The sequence below is a fragment of the Eurytemora carolleeae genome, unplaced genomic scaffold (assembly GCF_000591075.1).
Source record: "Eurytemora carolleeae unplaced genomic scaffold, Eaff_2.0 scaffold800, whole genome shotgun sequence".
NCBI lineage: Eukaryota > Metazoa > Arthropoda > Copepoda > Calanoida > Temoridae > Eurytemora > Eurytemora carolleeae.
Window position 1 is genome coordinate 54,444 of NW_019396687.1, and position 17,414 is coordinate 71,857.

The 17,414-nt window shown below is 32.4% G+C and overlaps 1 protein-coding gene across 3 annotated transcripts in view; it reads right to left on the bottom strand.

The window, feature by feature from the left end:
• Positions 1-17,078, bottom strand: part of LOC111707388 (metabotropic glutamate receptor 6) — a 63,122-nt gene extending 46,044 nt beyond the window's left edge. For 2 of the 3 annotated variants that reach the window (XM_023480489.1, XM_023480490.1), the window contains exons 1-10: positions 17,040-17,078; positions 15,777-15,851; positions 14,722-14,778; positions 13,216-13,283; positions 10,115-10,169; positions 9,428-9,475; positions 4,096-4,218; positions 1,744-1,796; positions 1,366-1,408; positions 1,071-1,136 (exon numbers count right to left, since the gene is read on the bottom strand). In XM_023480489.1, the coding sequence (XP_023336257.1) occupies positions 1,071-1,136; positions 1,366-1,408; positions 1,744-1,796; positions 4,096-4,218; positions 9,428-9,475; positions 10,115-10,169; positions 13,216-13,283; positions 14,722-14,778; positions 15,777-15,788 (525 nt within the window). In that variant the 5' untranslated portion in view covers positions 15,789-15,851; positions 17,040-17,078. Of the gene's footprint in view, positions 1-1,070; positions 1,137-1,365; positions 1,409-1,743; positions 1,797-4,095; positions 4,219-9,427; positions 9,476-10,114; positions 10,170-11,994; positions 12,015-13,215; positions 13,284-14,721; positions 14,779-15,776; positions 15,852-17,039 lie in introns of those variants that run through there. The other variant, XM_023480491.1, reaches the window with a different exon arrangement.
• Positions 17,079-17,414: the final 336 nt, after the last annotated feature.

Sequence of the window (17,414 nt, forward strand, 5' to 3'; positions counted from 1 at the left end):
TATATATATGTAATATATATACATATAAATATATATATTACATACAACAAAAAAGTAAAATGTCCCACATTTTTTTTCACAGTTAGAATTTGTACTTAAGCTTTATTAATTAAATTATTAACTTAATTAACATTATACTGAAAATGGCTTTCATCTAATTAATAAAGCTCTTCCCCTCTATATATATAAATATATTTATATTTATAAAATATATAATATATATATATTAACAATTTTATTAATATTTGCTTAAATACAATTTCTAACTGTGTAAAAATGAGTGGGACATTTATCTTTTTTGTCGTAAGTAATATTCTATATGGTCTACGCTGGGAACTTTAATGTTGGATTCTCATAATCACGATCATTTGATCTTAATATCCAAAGTGGACACTTTTGTTTTGAAGATCAATTCATAATCTCTTCATTTCAGTCATTCCTCCGTGGACCATTACTATGTGGAATATCAAATAAAGAATAAATTAATCCGCAGATTAACAAAAGATTGAGATCAAGAATTGATCTCGGTATCCACAATACAAGAGTTCCCAGCGAAAAGCAACTTTTTTTTAGAAATTTCAGAATTTGTATTTTTTAGAAAATTTTTATAAGTTTTCTTTTTTGACTCTGCTGCCTGCAGTGTATTGAAATCCAATAATTGCAAGGTTTAAAATTATTGGTTTAACAACATAAAAAGGAATAATTCTGGAAAAGTATTGTTCTTTCGATTTGTTGCATCTTTCCTTGAAGAAATTTAACTGAGTTAAGTGCAATCCTTTTACTTAAGGTTTGAATTTATAAAAATGATTTTTAAGCTTCAGAGGGAAAATTAAAAATAGGCTTTCAGCTTTTAGTTCATTAAAAAACCTTGTTATTCTTTCCCTTTATTCAAAGTTTAAATGATGCGATACTGTACTGTAATGTACTGTAAAATACTGTAATGTAACTCAATGCAATGTAGTGTATTGTACAAAACTGACGGTACTGTACTCAATTGTACTCAACTGTACTGTACTGCATTGTACTGTACTGCACTGTACAGTACTGTACTGCACTGTACTGTAATGTACCTCAGCAGCAACTGTACTAACGTAGGTCCAGCCCAATCTTTTCACAATCTCCATCATTGCTTGGGCCTAGATTATTATTATCATTATTACTATTTTCTTTATTATTATTATTATTATTATTAAAATTATTATTATTATTTCTATTATTGTTATTTTTAACATTATTATTATTACTATTACTATTATCAATAGTATTATTATTGTTATTGTTAGTGTTATTGATATTGTTATTGTTATTGTGCTTAATTATTATAATATACTTATTGTTACAATTATTACTATTATTACTAAACACCTGGTAGTTGTCTGGAGGAACTACTCTTGTGAAATATTCGAATCTAGAAAGTAATCGATTTACTAAGGTTCAGGAGTGTCAAATATTTAGTGGGAAAATATTTTATAATGATTGATAAACGAATAAAGTCTTTGCCACAAACTCAAATATTCTAATCAAGTTGCATTATGATGTTATTATTGATATTTAATCAGTTTTTTCGAGGATTTTCAAAATTTCCCAATAATCAGACATTTTTGGAGACAAATTTTGAACTTCAAAGCGTTCACAAACCTTTACTAGAGTCATGTGAGGTCCCACAAAAAATTTGACTGGATCGGTTCAGCCGTTTTGACGTTTATTGGATACAAACGGACAAGCAAAGTATAAATATATTACCTTGATTTATCTGAAAGTTCAAGTGAAGTTGAAGCGTAGCTAATCTGCGGAATCTAAATAGGAAGAATGAATATGTTAATCTAATCATTAATTAACAATGTTAACAATTAATTAATTAGATTCGGTAAATACATGTAATATATAACAATTAATAGGACACAGATCTGCAGTAAATAAAAGCGAAACAGAGGGAAAAGTCCCGTTCATTTATTGTTTTGCTTAAAGGGAGTGACCGGCTATGTAAGGTAGTTGAAATGAGTATGCAGTGTTGTGGAAAACTTCTTTCGGATTCATTTGAGACATATTATACATTTTAAAGATCTGTAAATCTTAAGTGTGAGCGCAAATTCGACGTTCAAAACTCCTATTTTGGGGGTGGATACGTTTTCAGAATTAGTTTTTTAAATTATTAAATAGCGACGAGGTAAAATGTAAAAAAAAATCTACAATAAACTACAGACGTCTTGTGTAGGCACATGTGGAGAAAATAAGAATTAATCTTATCATCGAAAATAGGTAATCTTTTTCAATTATTAGTTTCTATTTTCTCATTATTCTGGTATCTCATTATTCACAAAGATGTTCGCAGATTTTCTAGAATTATTATTAAAAAGACGACATTTGAAGAATTTGAAGAAATCTGCGAATAAATTCAAAGAAAACAAGAAAATCATTATAATAATGAAAACGAAATAATCGATTTAAACATTGATTTATTGACAAATTTCTTTTGAGAAACCATCTAATTAGTTTACTGTATAATTTTTACTTTATTTTTCGTTGTCGTTATTTTATAATTTATAAAAATAATTCTGAAAACGTATCCATCCCCAAAGAAGGAGTTTTGAACGTCGAATTTGCGCTCAAACTCAGAATTTACAAATCTTTAAAAAGTTTAATATGCCTCAAATGAATCTGAAAAAAGTTTACCACAACACTGCATACTCAGTTCAACTACCTTACATAGCCGGTCACTCCCTTTAAAATTAATTTTAAACTTAGAATAATTGACAGAAAAAGTTTTCCATGATACTCTACCAATGCATAGCCAATTAAAATTTCTTTTTTCAGTCCCTTTAACACTTTTTATGATGGTTCTGATAATGGCAAACACTTTTTATATCTGTCATACATATACAAATGTGGCGAAAGATAATCGATGACTATAGGTTGTAATATCTGAATGATTTGTTTGAAATTAAATTGATTTTTTACGGTCTAAGTCGTATGTTGCAATATTCTGAATTTGTAGGGGCGCTAAGTTCTTCGGTATTAAACGTCTTTAACAATTTTCTCCTTATAGATGCAACAGATAGAAGTAAAATTATTGGCGATCAAAAGCGCTTTCTTATCGCATTAAGCCCCTTTCATTTTTCGCGAACACTCCCTTTAAATATGTTTTATTACACTTGTTATACCTGGAACAGTTTAAGTATGTTTTCATTAGACTTGGTATACCTGGATCAGTTTAAGTATGTTGACCTTAAACTTGTTATACCTGGAACAGTTTAATTGAATGTTTTCATTAAACTTGTTATACCTGGAACAGTTTAATTGAATGTTTTCATTAAACTTGTTATACCTGGAACAGTTTAATTGAATGTTTTCATTAAACTTGTTATACTACCTGGAACAGTTTAATTGAATGTTTTCATTAAATTTGTTATAACTGGAAGAGTTTAATTGAATGTTTTCATTAAACTTTTTATACCTGGAACAGTTTAAGTATGTTTGCATTAAACTTGTTATACCTGGAACAGTTTAATTGAATGTTTCTTCTTAAACTTGTTATACCTGGAACAGTTTAAGTATGTTTTTCTTAAACTTGTTATACCTGGAACAGTTTAAATATGTTTTCATTAAACTTGTTATACCTGGAACAGTTTAAGTATGTTTTCATTAAACTTGTTATACCTGGAACAGTTTAAGTATGTTTCCTTAAACTTGTTATACCTGGAACAGTTTAAGTATGTTTTCCTTAAACTTGTTATACCTGGAACAGTTTAAGTATGTTTTCCTTAAACTTGTTATACCTGGAACAGTTTAAGTATGTTTTCCTTAAACTTGTTATACCTGGAACAGTTTAAGTATGTTTTCATTAAACTTGTTATACCTGGAAAAGTTTAAGTATGTTTTCATTAAACTTGTTATACCTGGAACAGTTTAAGTATGTTTTCATTAAACTTGTAATACCTGGAACAGTTTAAGTATGTTTTCATTAAACTTGTTTTACCTGGAACAGTTTAAGTATGTTTTCATTAAACTTGTTATACCTGGTAAGTTAAAGTATGTTTTCATTAAACTTGTTATACCTGGTACAGTTTAAGTATGTTTTAATTAAACTTGTTATACCTGGAACAGTTTAAGTATGTTTGCAACCATGATAGAAACTCCACTAAAGGAAGCTCCAATAACTCCAGCCACTGGAATACGCTCCAATAGGTCATCAACTTCTTCAGGGCACTTGGAGCTAGACTATATAACATATATATATTAATATTTGATATTCATGATATGCTAGACTGCATATATCATATTGGAATATTCAAGAGCTTGGAGCTAGATTATATATATTAATATTGGCTATTCAAGAGCTTAAAGCTAGACTATATAACATATTTATATTAATATTGGATATTCATGATATGCTAGACTGCATATATCATATTGGAATTTCAAGAGCTTGGAGCTAGATTATATATATTAATATTGGCAATTCAAGAGCTTAAAGCTAGACTATATAACATATATATATTAATATTGGATATTCATGATATGCTAGACTGCATATATCATATTTTATTAATATTGGATATTCAAGATATGCTAGACTGCATATATCATATTGGAATATTCAAGAGCTTGGAGCTAGATTATATAACATATTTATATTAATATTGGATATTCAAGAGCTTAAAGCTAGATTATATAACATATTTATATTAATATTGGATATACAAGAGCATAGAACTAGACTATATAACATATTTATATTAATATTGGATAAACAAGAGCATAGAACTAGAATATATAACATATTTATATTAATATTGGATATTCATGATATGCTAGACTGCATATATCATATTGGAATATTCAAGTGCTTGGAGCTAGATTATATATATTAATATTGGCTATTCAAGAGCTTAAAGCTAGACTATACAACATATTTATATTAATACTAGAAATTCAAGGCGCTTCGCGCCCTTCTTGCTAGTCTTTTAGGGCGCTTCGCGCCGATCTTCTATTTTAATTGTGAACATGTTCTTTTTGTTTACATTTCAAAACAACGATGAAAAATTTTTTGCGGATTTTAAAATTAAAAACCTTTAAAACACAAATTTTTAAAATTTCAATCATTCATAAACCTTCCATGGGGTCCCTAGATGTCCCACAAAAAATTTGGGCCCGATCGGTTCAGCCGTTTTGACGTTTATTGGATACAAACAAACAAAAAGAACATGTTCACAATTAAAATAGGAGATCGGCGCGAAGCGCCCTAAAAGCCAATATTAATATAATTGGATATTCAAGAGCTTAAAGCTAGATTATCTATATATAAATTTGGCTTGTCTGGGTGTCTGTTTGTTTGTTTGTTTGTATCCAATAAACGTCAAAACGGCTGAACTGATCGGGCCCAAACTTTTTGTGGGACATCTAGGGACCCCAGGGAAGGTTTATGAAAAATCAAAATTGCAAATATTTGTCTCTATCAAAATTCGATCGTCGTCATTAAATTTTTAAAAATTTTGAAAATCCGCGAACTTTTTTGTAAAAATCCGCAAATTATTTTTGTTTTTTTTTATACGAAAAACACAAAGAGAACATGTTCACAATTAATTTAGAAGATGGGCGCGAAGCGCCCTCTAAGTCTAGAAAGAAGGGCGCGAAGCGCCTTGAATTTCTAGTATAACATATTTATATTAATATTGGATATACAAGAGCATAGAACTAGACTATATAACATATTTATATTAATATTGGATATTCAAGAGCATAGAACTAGACTATATAACATATTTATATTAATATTGGATATTCAAGAGCAAAGAACGAGACTATATATAACATTTTTACATTAATAAGGATATACAAGAGCATAGAGCTAGACTAAATGTAACATATTTACATTAATAAGGATATACAAGAGCATAGAACTAGACTTTATAACATATTTATATTAATATTGGATATTCAAGAGCAAAGAACTAGACTATATATAACATTTTTACATTAATAAGGATATACAAGAGTTTGGAGGTAGACTATTTGTAGGAATCTAATTATTGATAAATTGAAATAATTGAAAAATTTTCACATAATTGATTAGAAATATGATACAAAAAAATTCTGTTTATTTCTCTGGAAATGGATGAATGAGAAGAGGAAGTTAATAATTTCCCTTCCTCATACTTCAAGACGGTAAAATACTAATAAAATATCATCTCAGACAAATGGTCACAACTTGCAAAGTAAATTTTCATAGAACAAATATGAACTGTCACACAGCAAATATAAAGTGTCACATTGTAAATGAATGATGCCACAAGTCACTTAACCCTAAACGCCCCCCTGTAGTTTTTTTTTGTCCTAGCACTCTCATTTTTGACACTATCACCGTGAAAATTTGTGACTTTTAATCAATAGTAATTTAAAGGATTATTTGTTAAAAAAATGTTTTTTTTTTTATTTATGGAGTAGGGTACAGGGTGGAAAAAAGTCCGGTCTGTGAAAAAATAAATCTAAAATAGCCCATAACTTTTTTTTGACTAAAGCTACAGACCTAAAAACTATATTTTTGAAAAGCCCCTGAAAAATGCATGTAGAAACATGTGTAACACTGTGATATTTGTTTTAAAAAAAAATATATGTTTTCATTTTTTTTACCCTTTATATGGCATTTTTTCCACCCTCCCTAGCACCCAAACTATCAAAGTTATCGGTCTAATTTTTTTTCTTTGAGCTGCCATGAAAAATTTGGCTATAAACATGTAGTTCAACCCTATACCTAATCTCTAAGGCCCTTTTCTAGAGGAGGGAGGGACGCCAAACGCCCCCCCCAGGCTGTACATAGATTCAGACTCCCCAAGCCTTTATAGGGTTTACTTTGCAAATTTTCTTAAATCGATTAAAAAAATTTACGAAAATCTTAGAAATGCATAATTCTAAAATTTATATTTAATTATGATTAAGCAAGGATTGAAAGTGGCCTACGATGTAAATTGAAAAATTAAGGATCTTGGAAAGTTGAAGGTAGGGATTTTTAGTGGAATCTCAAAAACGCAAAGTGTAAATTGAGTGTAAATTATTGGGTGTACAAGGTTTGCACCAATAGCAACATGAATTTTGGGACCAAGATTTAAATGTTCAAAATTTGCACCAATACATTTTTGGTTAAATACTAGCAGTAAAGCATGGGTAATAAGGTTTACTTTACACACTGTTAAAAATGTTCCAAAGTAGTGATATTGCAACGAAAGCTATAAGCTTTCGTATATGACTCATAATCATAGACATAGGCATCTCTCAAAACTAGGGAAAAATAATTCCCTTTAGGCCTGGCCATTCCGGTACAAATTTTAGTAAATTATTCCCAATGTCTAGACCGGGGTGGTACCAATCAGGGGCGTAGTCAGGAATTTTTACAGGGGGGGGGGCTTACATTTTTTCTTTCTTTCCAAGGGGGGGGGGCTCAGCACCCGTCGGGGCCTGAAAACCCGGCCTGAAATCCATGGGGGGGGATAAGCCCCTATAGCCCCCCCTGACTATGCCTCTGTACGCAAATATACATATAGTTCTATGAGTATATCAATGAGAGAGAGAGTGCTATTGAGAATAGATAAGCTTTCGTCAAATAACAGTAGTCTCAGTGCAGAGAATTTGTGAGTGTGAAATCTAATTACAAGTTGGAGCTGGAGAAAGAAAGGAGACAAAAAGGACTCCAGGGACATTCGCAATATCTAATTACATATCCTACACGTTATTTTCTGTAATTAGATTATTAGATTTCATCAAAGGGCTGGGCCACCGTTTTTAAAATTACCGCTTTTCCTAATAATACATTCCCTGACAAAGGGCTTGAAGCAATGCATGCCTTTATACTTACTAACCAAAGACATTCGTTACCCTAAACTAGACTAAGTTCATATAAAGTATGTTAGCATTTTATAGATCTTTGGAAATTTATAAGTCTTTGACTTAAAGAAAATGATGGCAAAAGTTTTGAATGAAAATTTTGCAATTAGTTTGCACAATTAGGTTCCTCAACAGTTTTACTACCTCCATTGTGCAATTTTTACTCGAAACGGAAGAAAATCTTTTTGCAATTATTGCACGATTTTTGTGCAAATAATTTCAATTGGAAACCCTAGTTATATTGCAAATCTGTAAAAATAATAAAATAAACATAATATTTTCTGATAATATCAAAAGGATAAAAAATTAAGTTGCAAATCTTCTGAGAGATTTTAAAATTTGAATTTGCCCTTTGTGTCCTACAGGGAAAGAAAATCAATTTCCTTCCAATATGAAATGGGAAACTCAGAGTATGGCCCGGGGGGGGGGGNGGGGGGGGGGGGGGGGTATTACCTTTCCATCATCATTTGACTAGAAAAAAGGAAATGAGCAACTTTTGACGGTAAAAATTTTTCTGGATACAAAAAAATATTTCATAAAAACGATTAATGATATCTCCATCTTTTATACTTTATAAAGCTTTTGAGACGCTTCGTGCCCATTCACTATTTTAACTTTTAATAACAAAAAAGTTGGCTAATTTTTCAATATTTTTTCGCACAAGCTTTTGTAATTCTGAGCATCTATAAACCTTCCCTGGGGTCATGCGAGGTCCAACACAAAATTTGGACCCGATCGGCTTAGCCGGTTTTACGTTTATTGGATACAAACAAACAGCCAGTCAAGCAAAGCCTTATATAGATTCAAATAACTTTAGTTGTTAATGATGTTAAACTAAAAATAGGGTATTTACTGTTACAATCAATCAATTGAATTATAAATCACACACTTACTGCATACTGTTTACATTTTATTAATCAATCAATTACTGTTACATATTATTAATCAATCAATTACTGTTACATATTATTAATCAATCAATTACTGTTACATATTATTAATCAATCAATTACTGTTACATACATTATTAATCAATCAATTACTGTTACATATTATTAATCAATCAATTACTGTTACATATTATTAATCAATCAATTACTGTTGCATATTATTAATCAATCAACTACTGTTACATACAATTAATCAATCAATTACTGTTACATATAATTAATTAATCAATTACTGTTACATATAATTAATCAATCAATTACTGTTACATATAATTAATCAATTAGTTAATTCTCTCCAGACCACCCTAGTTTCACCCGTCCATTAGGATTTTTATCCAATAAAACACAAGCGCGATTTTTTGACCAATAGCGATAGTGTGCTATCTATCTATCTTCACTATATTTGTCTGTACATTTGTTTGTCAGATTATAACTCCTGGACCGATTTGCCTCAAATTTTAAGTGGGGAACTCAGGAAAATTTTTGGAAAGCTTTTATCTTGGTTTCAAGAGTCTAAGTGCGGGTAAACGGCGGAAGTAACAATTAGTAACCTGGACAACGCTGGGTTCCCACGCTTGTAAATATAAAAAGGTACTTACGTTAGTTTCATTTCCAGATGACATATGTGCCTTAACAAACTCCATAGCCTTAACATTTATTCAATTTCTTTTAAAAGTTAAGAATATTAAAAAAATTGTTGTATCCATATGTCGTTGACCTTTGATATTTCAAACTATGAGTCCTGTTAGATAACAGATAAGTTGGATCATTATCTAAGGTTTACGCCGTCAGGTTGCAAATATATAAGGATTTCTTAATTTGAGTAAAAATAAAAATCTGAAATTTAAAATTTAGATTTTTCCTCTAGGAAACTTTATTGGGAAATATCTTTGACAATTAAACAAATTTCCACGGATTCATTTTGATCAATCTATTTTTGAGCAAAATTAGAACAATGGAAATTTAAACTCCCTAAGGTTGATTCTATTGAAAATTGCTGTTTACCAAATACAAACTTTATAAGTAATTATCGTTAATTTTCTCCAAATTATCGTTTTATGTATGATAAAAGTTCAACATCTTATGTAAATGATGATCAATCATAAATAAATGTTTCAATGGAGTTGATTTGATTTACAACAATACGATTTAAAATATAAAAAAAGAGTAGATAGGAAGAGAGACGTTGTGGAGGGGGGGGGGGGCGGATAGAATAGTTGTGGAGGGGGGCGGATAGAATAGTTTTGGAGGGGGGCGGATAAAAAAAATACTATTTGAATTAATTCCTGTTCCAAAGCGTAGCTAGGGTTACTGCATGTGTCAAGAATCAGAGCTCCGAGCCTAAAATATAAAAAAAATAAAGTTAGATTTTAAAAAATAGTTTTCTATATTAAGTTTTTTTGAGCAATAATTCGCTAAAGTACCTTTTACCTCTTTTATAAAGAAGAAAATAAAGTTTATAAGGTTTTTTCTGAACAGGAGTAGATTCTTATATTCACAATCTCAACAGGAATTGAGTCTTTGTCACAAACTCTGATTTTTAATCCCTATTTCTTTGCAGCCCAGTGTCGTAGACTTTAAATATTTCAAACTAATGAATTCTGTCAGTTCAAATAATCTAAGTTTGAAATATCAAAGAATAACACCATCAGGTTGCAAATATACAGAGATTAGAAAATTTGAGTTTGTGACCAAAACTAAATTCCTTTCATATCCCTACATCTTTGCAGCCTGGGGATATAAACCTTTTATATTTCAAACTTATTTATTTGATCTAACAGAATTCGTAGTACAGTGGCAGGCGTTTATATCAATACAATGAGGACGACTTTTCTTTTTAAGTTTTGATTTCTAACAAAATTACATTACAAAATAATTACAAAAAAAGCTGGAAATGGGCAGTTTCTCTTTGTATTCTTGTTTATGTTGTTGATTTCATGAATTTTAGCATACTTAATAATAAGATGTTCAGTATTCACTACTTTTGGGCCTAAGTCCTGGTTAGTTAATTCATCAGAAATATGCTGAAAATATCTCAAGATATTCCTAAGGAACCTTGTAGAGAACATTTCTGTGGAAAAGTTCCTAGGAAATTCCCAGAAATTTTGTTCTGAAGAACTTTTCTATGGAAATTTCCATGAATTTCCCCAAAATTAATCAACATTTTCTCAAGTTATTCTCCAGAATGGGCTACAAGAATTTCGTCGGAACGGGTTAAGCGAAACTCCCCAGAATGGACTATTAGAATTTCTTCAAAATTGGTTACAAGAATTCCTGGGAATTGGTTCTGATTTTTTCCCGAGAAATAATAGCAAGAAAATCTCTGGCCCCGGCCAAACCCTTGCCACTTTACGGTGTTCAACCCAGGAATTTCTCAATGGAGAATCTTTCCCTGGAAATCTCGAGAAAATCTCCAATTTTTGTCGACATTTTCACTGGATTTTTTCTTGGTAGATTTTTGGGAAATTCAGCGTATTCCTGGAAAGATTCCTTAGAATTTCTGCGGATTTTCCACAAAATTGTTACCTGGGAACCTGTGTAGTGTATCTAACATGTTTATACAAAGTTTAAACTGTCCAAATAAACATTAATGACAAGTCCCCCTCCCTTAGTTTCTAATCTACGTTTAGTAATGAAACAGAAATTGTGTTGACTTCTCGGGCCGGTCAAATATCCTCATTTTACTGGTAAAACTGTCAACGCAACCTTCATCTCAGCAAAAATGAAGATAGTAATGTTTTTCGTGATCATTGAAATTGTAAAGTTAATTTCAATTGTAAGACCAGAGCTGAAAACTTTAGAATGAGATATCCTTAATCCTGATCGCTTAATCTGTGTATCCAATGGACAAACTTTTGATTTCCTTCTAAAACCGTCCTTTCTTGGATATAGTAGAGAAAAATAAAAAAGCCCGGTTTTTTTAAATTAGAGAGTCCCTCCCTTTTCTGTATATTAATCTTAAATGGCGCGCAAAATTTCAAATTTATCGGCTTCAAAATACGCGACTCTGATTGGTTGAATTTTATACACTTTTCAGGATACAATTATAAGATTAGGTTAGTCTCGATATTAAGAAAAAGAAAGGATCAAACATTAATTGATCCTCTCTTTTTCTTGTTTGTTTACATTAGAAGATACAGAAGCTAGAATTGTATGACTACCTTACCCTATTCCAGTACCCATGCATTAGATCGGCTGCCTTTGTCATTGTTGTTACGCAAAAACTAGTTCTTCAGCAGTCCAAAAATGTCACAGCAAAGTGTACGGAAACCCTATTTCCCCCTCCTTGTATTCAATTCTCCTTGATCGAGACTAACCTAATCTTGTACTGTATGTGTACTGTATACTGAAAAAGTGTAGTGTTGTAATTAGGGTTTCCAGCGAACGAAACGTTTCGCGAAAAATTGCAAAAACTTTTGGTCACATTTCGTAAACTTTTTCGAGAACTTTTTCATTTTTTCGTGAAAATTAATGAAGGGAAAACGAAGCCAAATTTCGCAATAATATATGCGAAATTTTCGCATTATTTTTTTCACGAAATTTTTTCATTATTTCGCCAAACATATTGAAGCGAAATTCCGCGAAAAAAAACAAACATTTTCCCATTATTCGCGAGCAAACGAAATGCGAAAATGAAGCAAAATTGTCGCGAAAAATGCGGAATTTTTGCGAAAAGATTTTTTCTTTTCGCTGGAAACCCTAGTTGCAATGTATGTTCATAGCACAACTTATCAGGGCCAGTTCTTTGAAAAAAGAGACCCCCAACCATATTAGTTTGTGGTTTAGAAAATTTAAAACAATGTCAAAAAAAGGGTCGTAAAATGTAAAAAATGTGTTTTGTTATTGACAAATATTGAGATGTAACACAGGTCTCATACATACATTTTTCAAGGGCTTTTCAAAAATGTAGTTTTTAAATCTGTAACTTTTGTCACAAAAAAGTTATATACTATTTTAGATTTTTTTTTAAAACACGGATCGGACTTTTTAACCGCCATTTTTTCTACCATATGCATTAAGAGAAAAATTTGTGGAAAATCCTTTTAATTCCAATTCCTTACAGGTAAAAAATCTGTTAGGATAGATGTGGGAGGGACGCATTTACCTGAGATTAGGCAGGAGGTGGGGGGAAACATTTACCTAATATTAGGCAGGAGGTGGGAGGAACGCATTTACCTGAGATTAGGCAGGAGGTGGGGGGAAACATTTACCTGAGATTAGGAAGGAGGTGGGGGGAAACATTTACCTAATATTAGGCAGGAGGTGGGGGGAAACATTTACCTAATATTAGGCAGGAGGTGGGGGGAAACATTTACCTAATATTAGGCAGGAGGTGGGAGGAACGCATTTACCTGAGATTAGGAAGAAGGTGGGGGGAAACATTTACCTAATATTAGGCAGGAGGTGGGGAGACGCATTGATTTCATCGAGAGCATACAACATAGCTTCAAGTCTCTGAAACAAAGTTATTTTGGTGATTTTTTGGTTCGGACATTGTATTATCGAATATATTTTATTGTATGAATGTGCGCAATATATAATACAATTTATGATATATTTAAATATAGAGATACCTTTACATATATACTATTATATATAAGTAATTCCCAGTGGAGCCCTTTCACAGTTATTTCTTCTCCATAGTCTATTATTTTCTTATTTCAAATCTATTGATAACAGTGAGTATTACTTTTCCTTGTTGCTCCCTTTCCTATCTTTTACTGCTTCCCCATCAATAGGTCTTCTCCCCTGTTATCCCCCCTTGTTTTACGCCCCCTCTAACTTTTCTAACCTTTTCGGCGTTTACTCATCCTCCCTTCGTTTATTATTCCCCCTACCCTAATTTACTCATTTAGTCCTATGTTCCTACATTACTCCCCCGCCTCCTCATTTACTCCCCCGTTCCTACATTACTTTCCCGCTCCTCATTTACTCCCCCGTTCATATATTACTCCCCGCTCGCCATTTACTCCCCGGTTCGTATATTACTCCCCCGCTCCTCATTTACTCCCACGTTCCTACATTACTCCCCGCCTCCTCATTTACTCCCCCGTTCCTACATTACTTCCCCGCTCCTCATTTACTCCCCAGTTCCTCATTACTCTCCCGTTCCTATACTACTCCCCCGCTCCTCATTTACTCCCCCGTTTCTACATTACTCTCCTCTCCTCATTTACTACCCCGTTCCTATATTACTCTCCCATCTCTCTGTTACTCCTTCTCGCCGCTTTTACACTCTTTCTCCGCTTTTACTTCCTCCCTTTCTTCACTTTTAATTCCCCTTCCCTCTTTACTCCCTCCCCTCCTTTACTACCACTACCCTTCTTCACTATCCCTCCCCTCTTTTATTCCCCTGCCCTCCTTTACTCCCCCCCCCTCTCTTTTACTCCCACTCCCCTCTTTTAATTCCCCTCCCGTCCTTTACTCTCCCTCCCTACTTATACTCACCCAGTCCTCTTTTACTCCCCCTCCCCTCCCTTCCCTTACTCCCCTCCCCTCTTTTACTCCCCTTCCCCTTTATTACTCCCTCTTTTATTCCCCATACCCTCTATTACTCGCCTTCTCCCCTCTTTGTACTTTTCTTCTAAGAGTTGATATTTTTACAGTTTTTCCAATTTTTGGAAAATCAATCATTTCGCTCCATTAATTTCAAATTTTAGACAAATTAAACGACTTTTTTACATTAAACAATGTAATGGTGCTTTCTACGGGAATGTTTCTGCCTTTTGTCCAGGAACTTCTTTTAAATCTAATCCGATTTTTGACTTTGAAAGACAGATCGGGAAAAAAATTCGTAATTTTGTAAAATTTAAATTGGCAAATTGTCTTTTTAAGCAGAAATTTAAATGCAGGTCCCCATATTAGTATTGTCTGATTTTATTCAGAATTTGACCTGAATTCCTTTTTCTTGCTTAATTTCTCCACAAGGGTATTCTCTGTTCGTCACATTCTGAAAAAGTGTATCAAATTATTGTATAGTTCAAATTTCTGAACGTTCCTAACATTTTTTGGACATTATACATTATAACAGAAGAAAATATTCAGTTTTTTTACTTCATCGGTTAAAATTAAAAAAAAACAAATAACAATTTCCAACTTTTGTGTTTTGCTTTCCAAGTCATCATTTTCTCTAATTTTCAAAAAAATCGCGGGTTTTTCTGTTTTAGTTGGTGCATTTTCCAAAAAATATATTGACATTTTTCAGGATCTACTTCAAGTTTGACTGTTCATAAACCTTCCCTAGGGGGTCATGTAACACCAATGGGATATATCAGTTTTACCGCTTTGCCATTTATTGTTGACGGACAAAAAATAAAAAAAGGAAATTAAGTATAAAGTGTGTCGAAAGAAAGAACGTCGATTTACGTTTCACTTATATTATGGTTTATAAGAGGCAATCCATAGAGAGTAGAGACCAAAAACTTGTCTTGTAATCTGTTCAAAGTTTTCTTATCGCGACGTTCTTAGAATTTATCAAACTTTATTTTGGTTTAATTGAAATAGTTTCTTGAAACTTAACTCTAAATAGAATTCAAATTACATTCAGGATGAAACAAAATTTAACACTATTATTTTAAAACCTGAATTTGTTATTAATGGGGGCCATTTTTAATTGCAGTATTTTTCGTAGCAATAGTTTTCTCAAATATTAGCTTTAAGTGGTTTTAAATTTTTTATTTCGTACATTACAAAACTGATCTCACGGGTTTTTTATTAGAGTAATTACAATATTTAAAATGATTTTTTAAGACAACATTTTAATTTTTGACCGGCTGCACTTGGGCAAAATTTTATAAATGCTTTTTATAAAACGCAAAATTACCAATTATTAATAATAAATGTTTATTTACATGGAAAAGCAAACAGAGATTCTAAAATAAAAACAGAGGCTCCATAATAAGGGAGTGGGGTCAGAACCCCCCCCCCCCTTCCTTCGTTGTAAAATACCTGTTCATGCATTGGGAAGAGACCTCCTAGAGATATATCTCCTGGTATGTGAATTAACTGTTTACATGCTACAACCTAAATTATAAATATTTTAACTTCTTTACTCCTTTAATTAATGGATTTAACGCAATTAAAGTATCAAAGACAGAGCATGGACGGAGCAACTAAGGATCAAGAACGGATCAAGGACGGAGGAAGGACGGATCAAGGATAGAGAAAGGATGGAGCAATTACAGATCAAGGACGGAGCAAGGTCAGATCAAGGCCGGAGCAATGATGAAGCAAGGATAAATCAAGGACGAAACAAAGACGAAGCAAGGGCGAAGCAAGAATAGAACAAGGACAGAGCAAGGATGGAGCAAGGTAAGAGCATGGACAGAGTAAGGACATAGAAATAATGGAGCAAGGACAGAGCAAGGATGGAGCAAAGACGAAGGAAGGACATATGTAGAAAGAAGGGAGCAACAACATTGCAAAGATATAATGGGTTTGGAGCAAGCATGACACAAGGACAGAGCAAGGACAAAGCATTGACGTAGCAAGGACAAAGCAAATACGGAGCAAGGACGAAGCAAGGGCGAAGCAAGGACAAAGCAAGGATTGAGTAAGAACGGACGAAGGATGTAGAATAGTCGGAGCAAGGGCAGATTTAGGCTGAATTAAGAATTAAGCAAGAACAGAGTTAGGAATGGAGCTAGGACAAAGGAAGGACAGAGCATTAAGACAGAACAAGGATTGAGCAAAAACGGACTAAGGGTGGATCAAGAGCGGAGCAAAATGGATTACGGACGGACCAGCAAATTATTTCCGAACTATCGTTTTTTAAGAATTCATTCTATCTCATTTTATTTCAAGACCGGCCTAATTCTATTTAACACTTGAGACTTTTCTTGTTAAGGAAACGGACAGAAATCTTTTTAGGATGTCATTGGTGATCAGATTTATTTCGTGGAGGTTTCTAAACAGACAAAAGCGTTATCAAAATATGCTTGTAATCAGGACCAATATAATTGCAAAGGCGGCAAGTTCTATCTATTTATTTGGTTTATTTAAATCGTATAATTCAATTAGAGATCCATGTGTAAAATGTAAATTAGCGGCCCCGACTAAATTTAATTCTTTACTTATATTAATACTAAGGTGCATAATAAACTAAATATTCGTTTCGGCTCATCGTGCAAAAATTGATGAAAAAGATCTAAGGAAAAACTACGACTTTTCTCTTTATTTACACATTTGCTGATAGATTTGTTTATACGTTACCTGACTTAAAAGAATGAGAAGAAAAACTTTAAAACATTCGATCATGTCTGAAAATATATTTTCAACTTAAAGGGAGTGACCGGCTATGTAAGGTAGTTGAACTGAATATGCAGTGTTGGGGAAAACTTCTTTCGGACTCATTAGAGACATATTACACTTTTTAAAGATCTGTAAAATCCTGAGTTTGAGCGCAAATTCGACGTTCAAAACTCCTACTTTGGGGGGTGGATACGTTTTCAGAATTAGTTTTTAAAATGATCAGAATTTGCGGCAAAAACTCAGTTCCTTTACGTAATGTAATTGAGTCATTCAAATCCTTGTTCAAGTTAGATACAAGAACAAAATAAATTTAAATAAAAGATACAAATTTTTTTT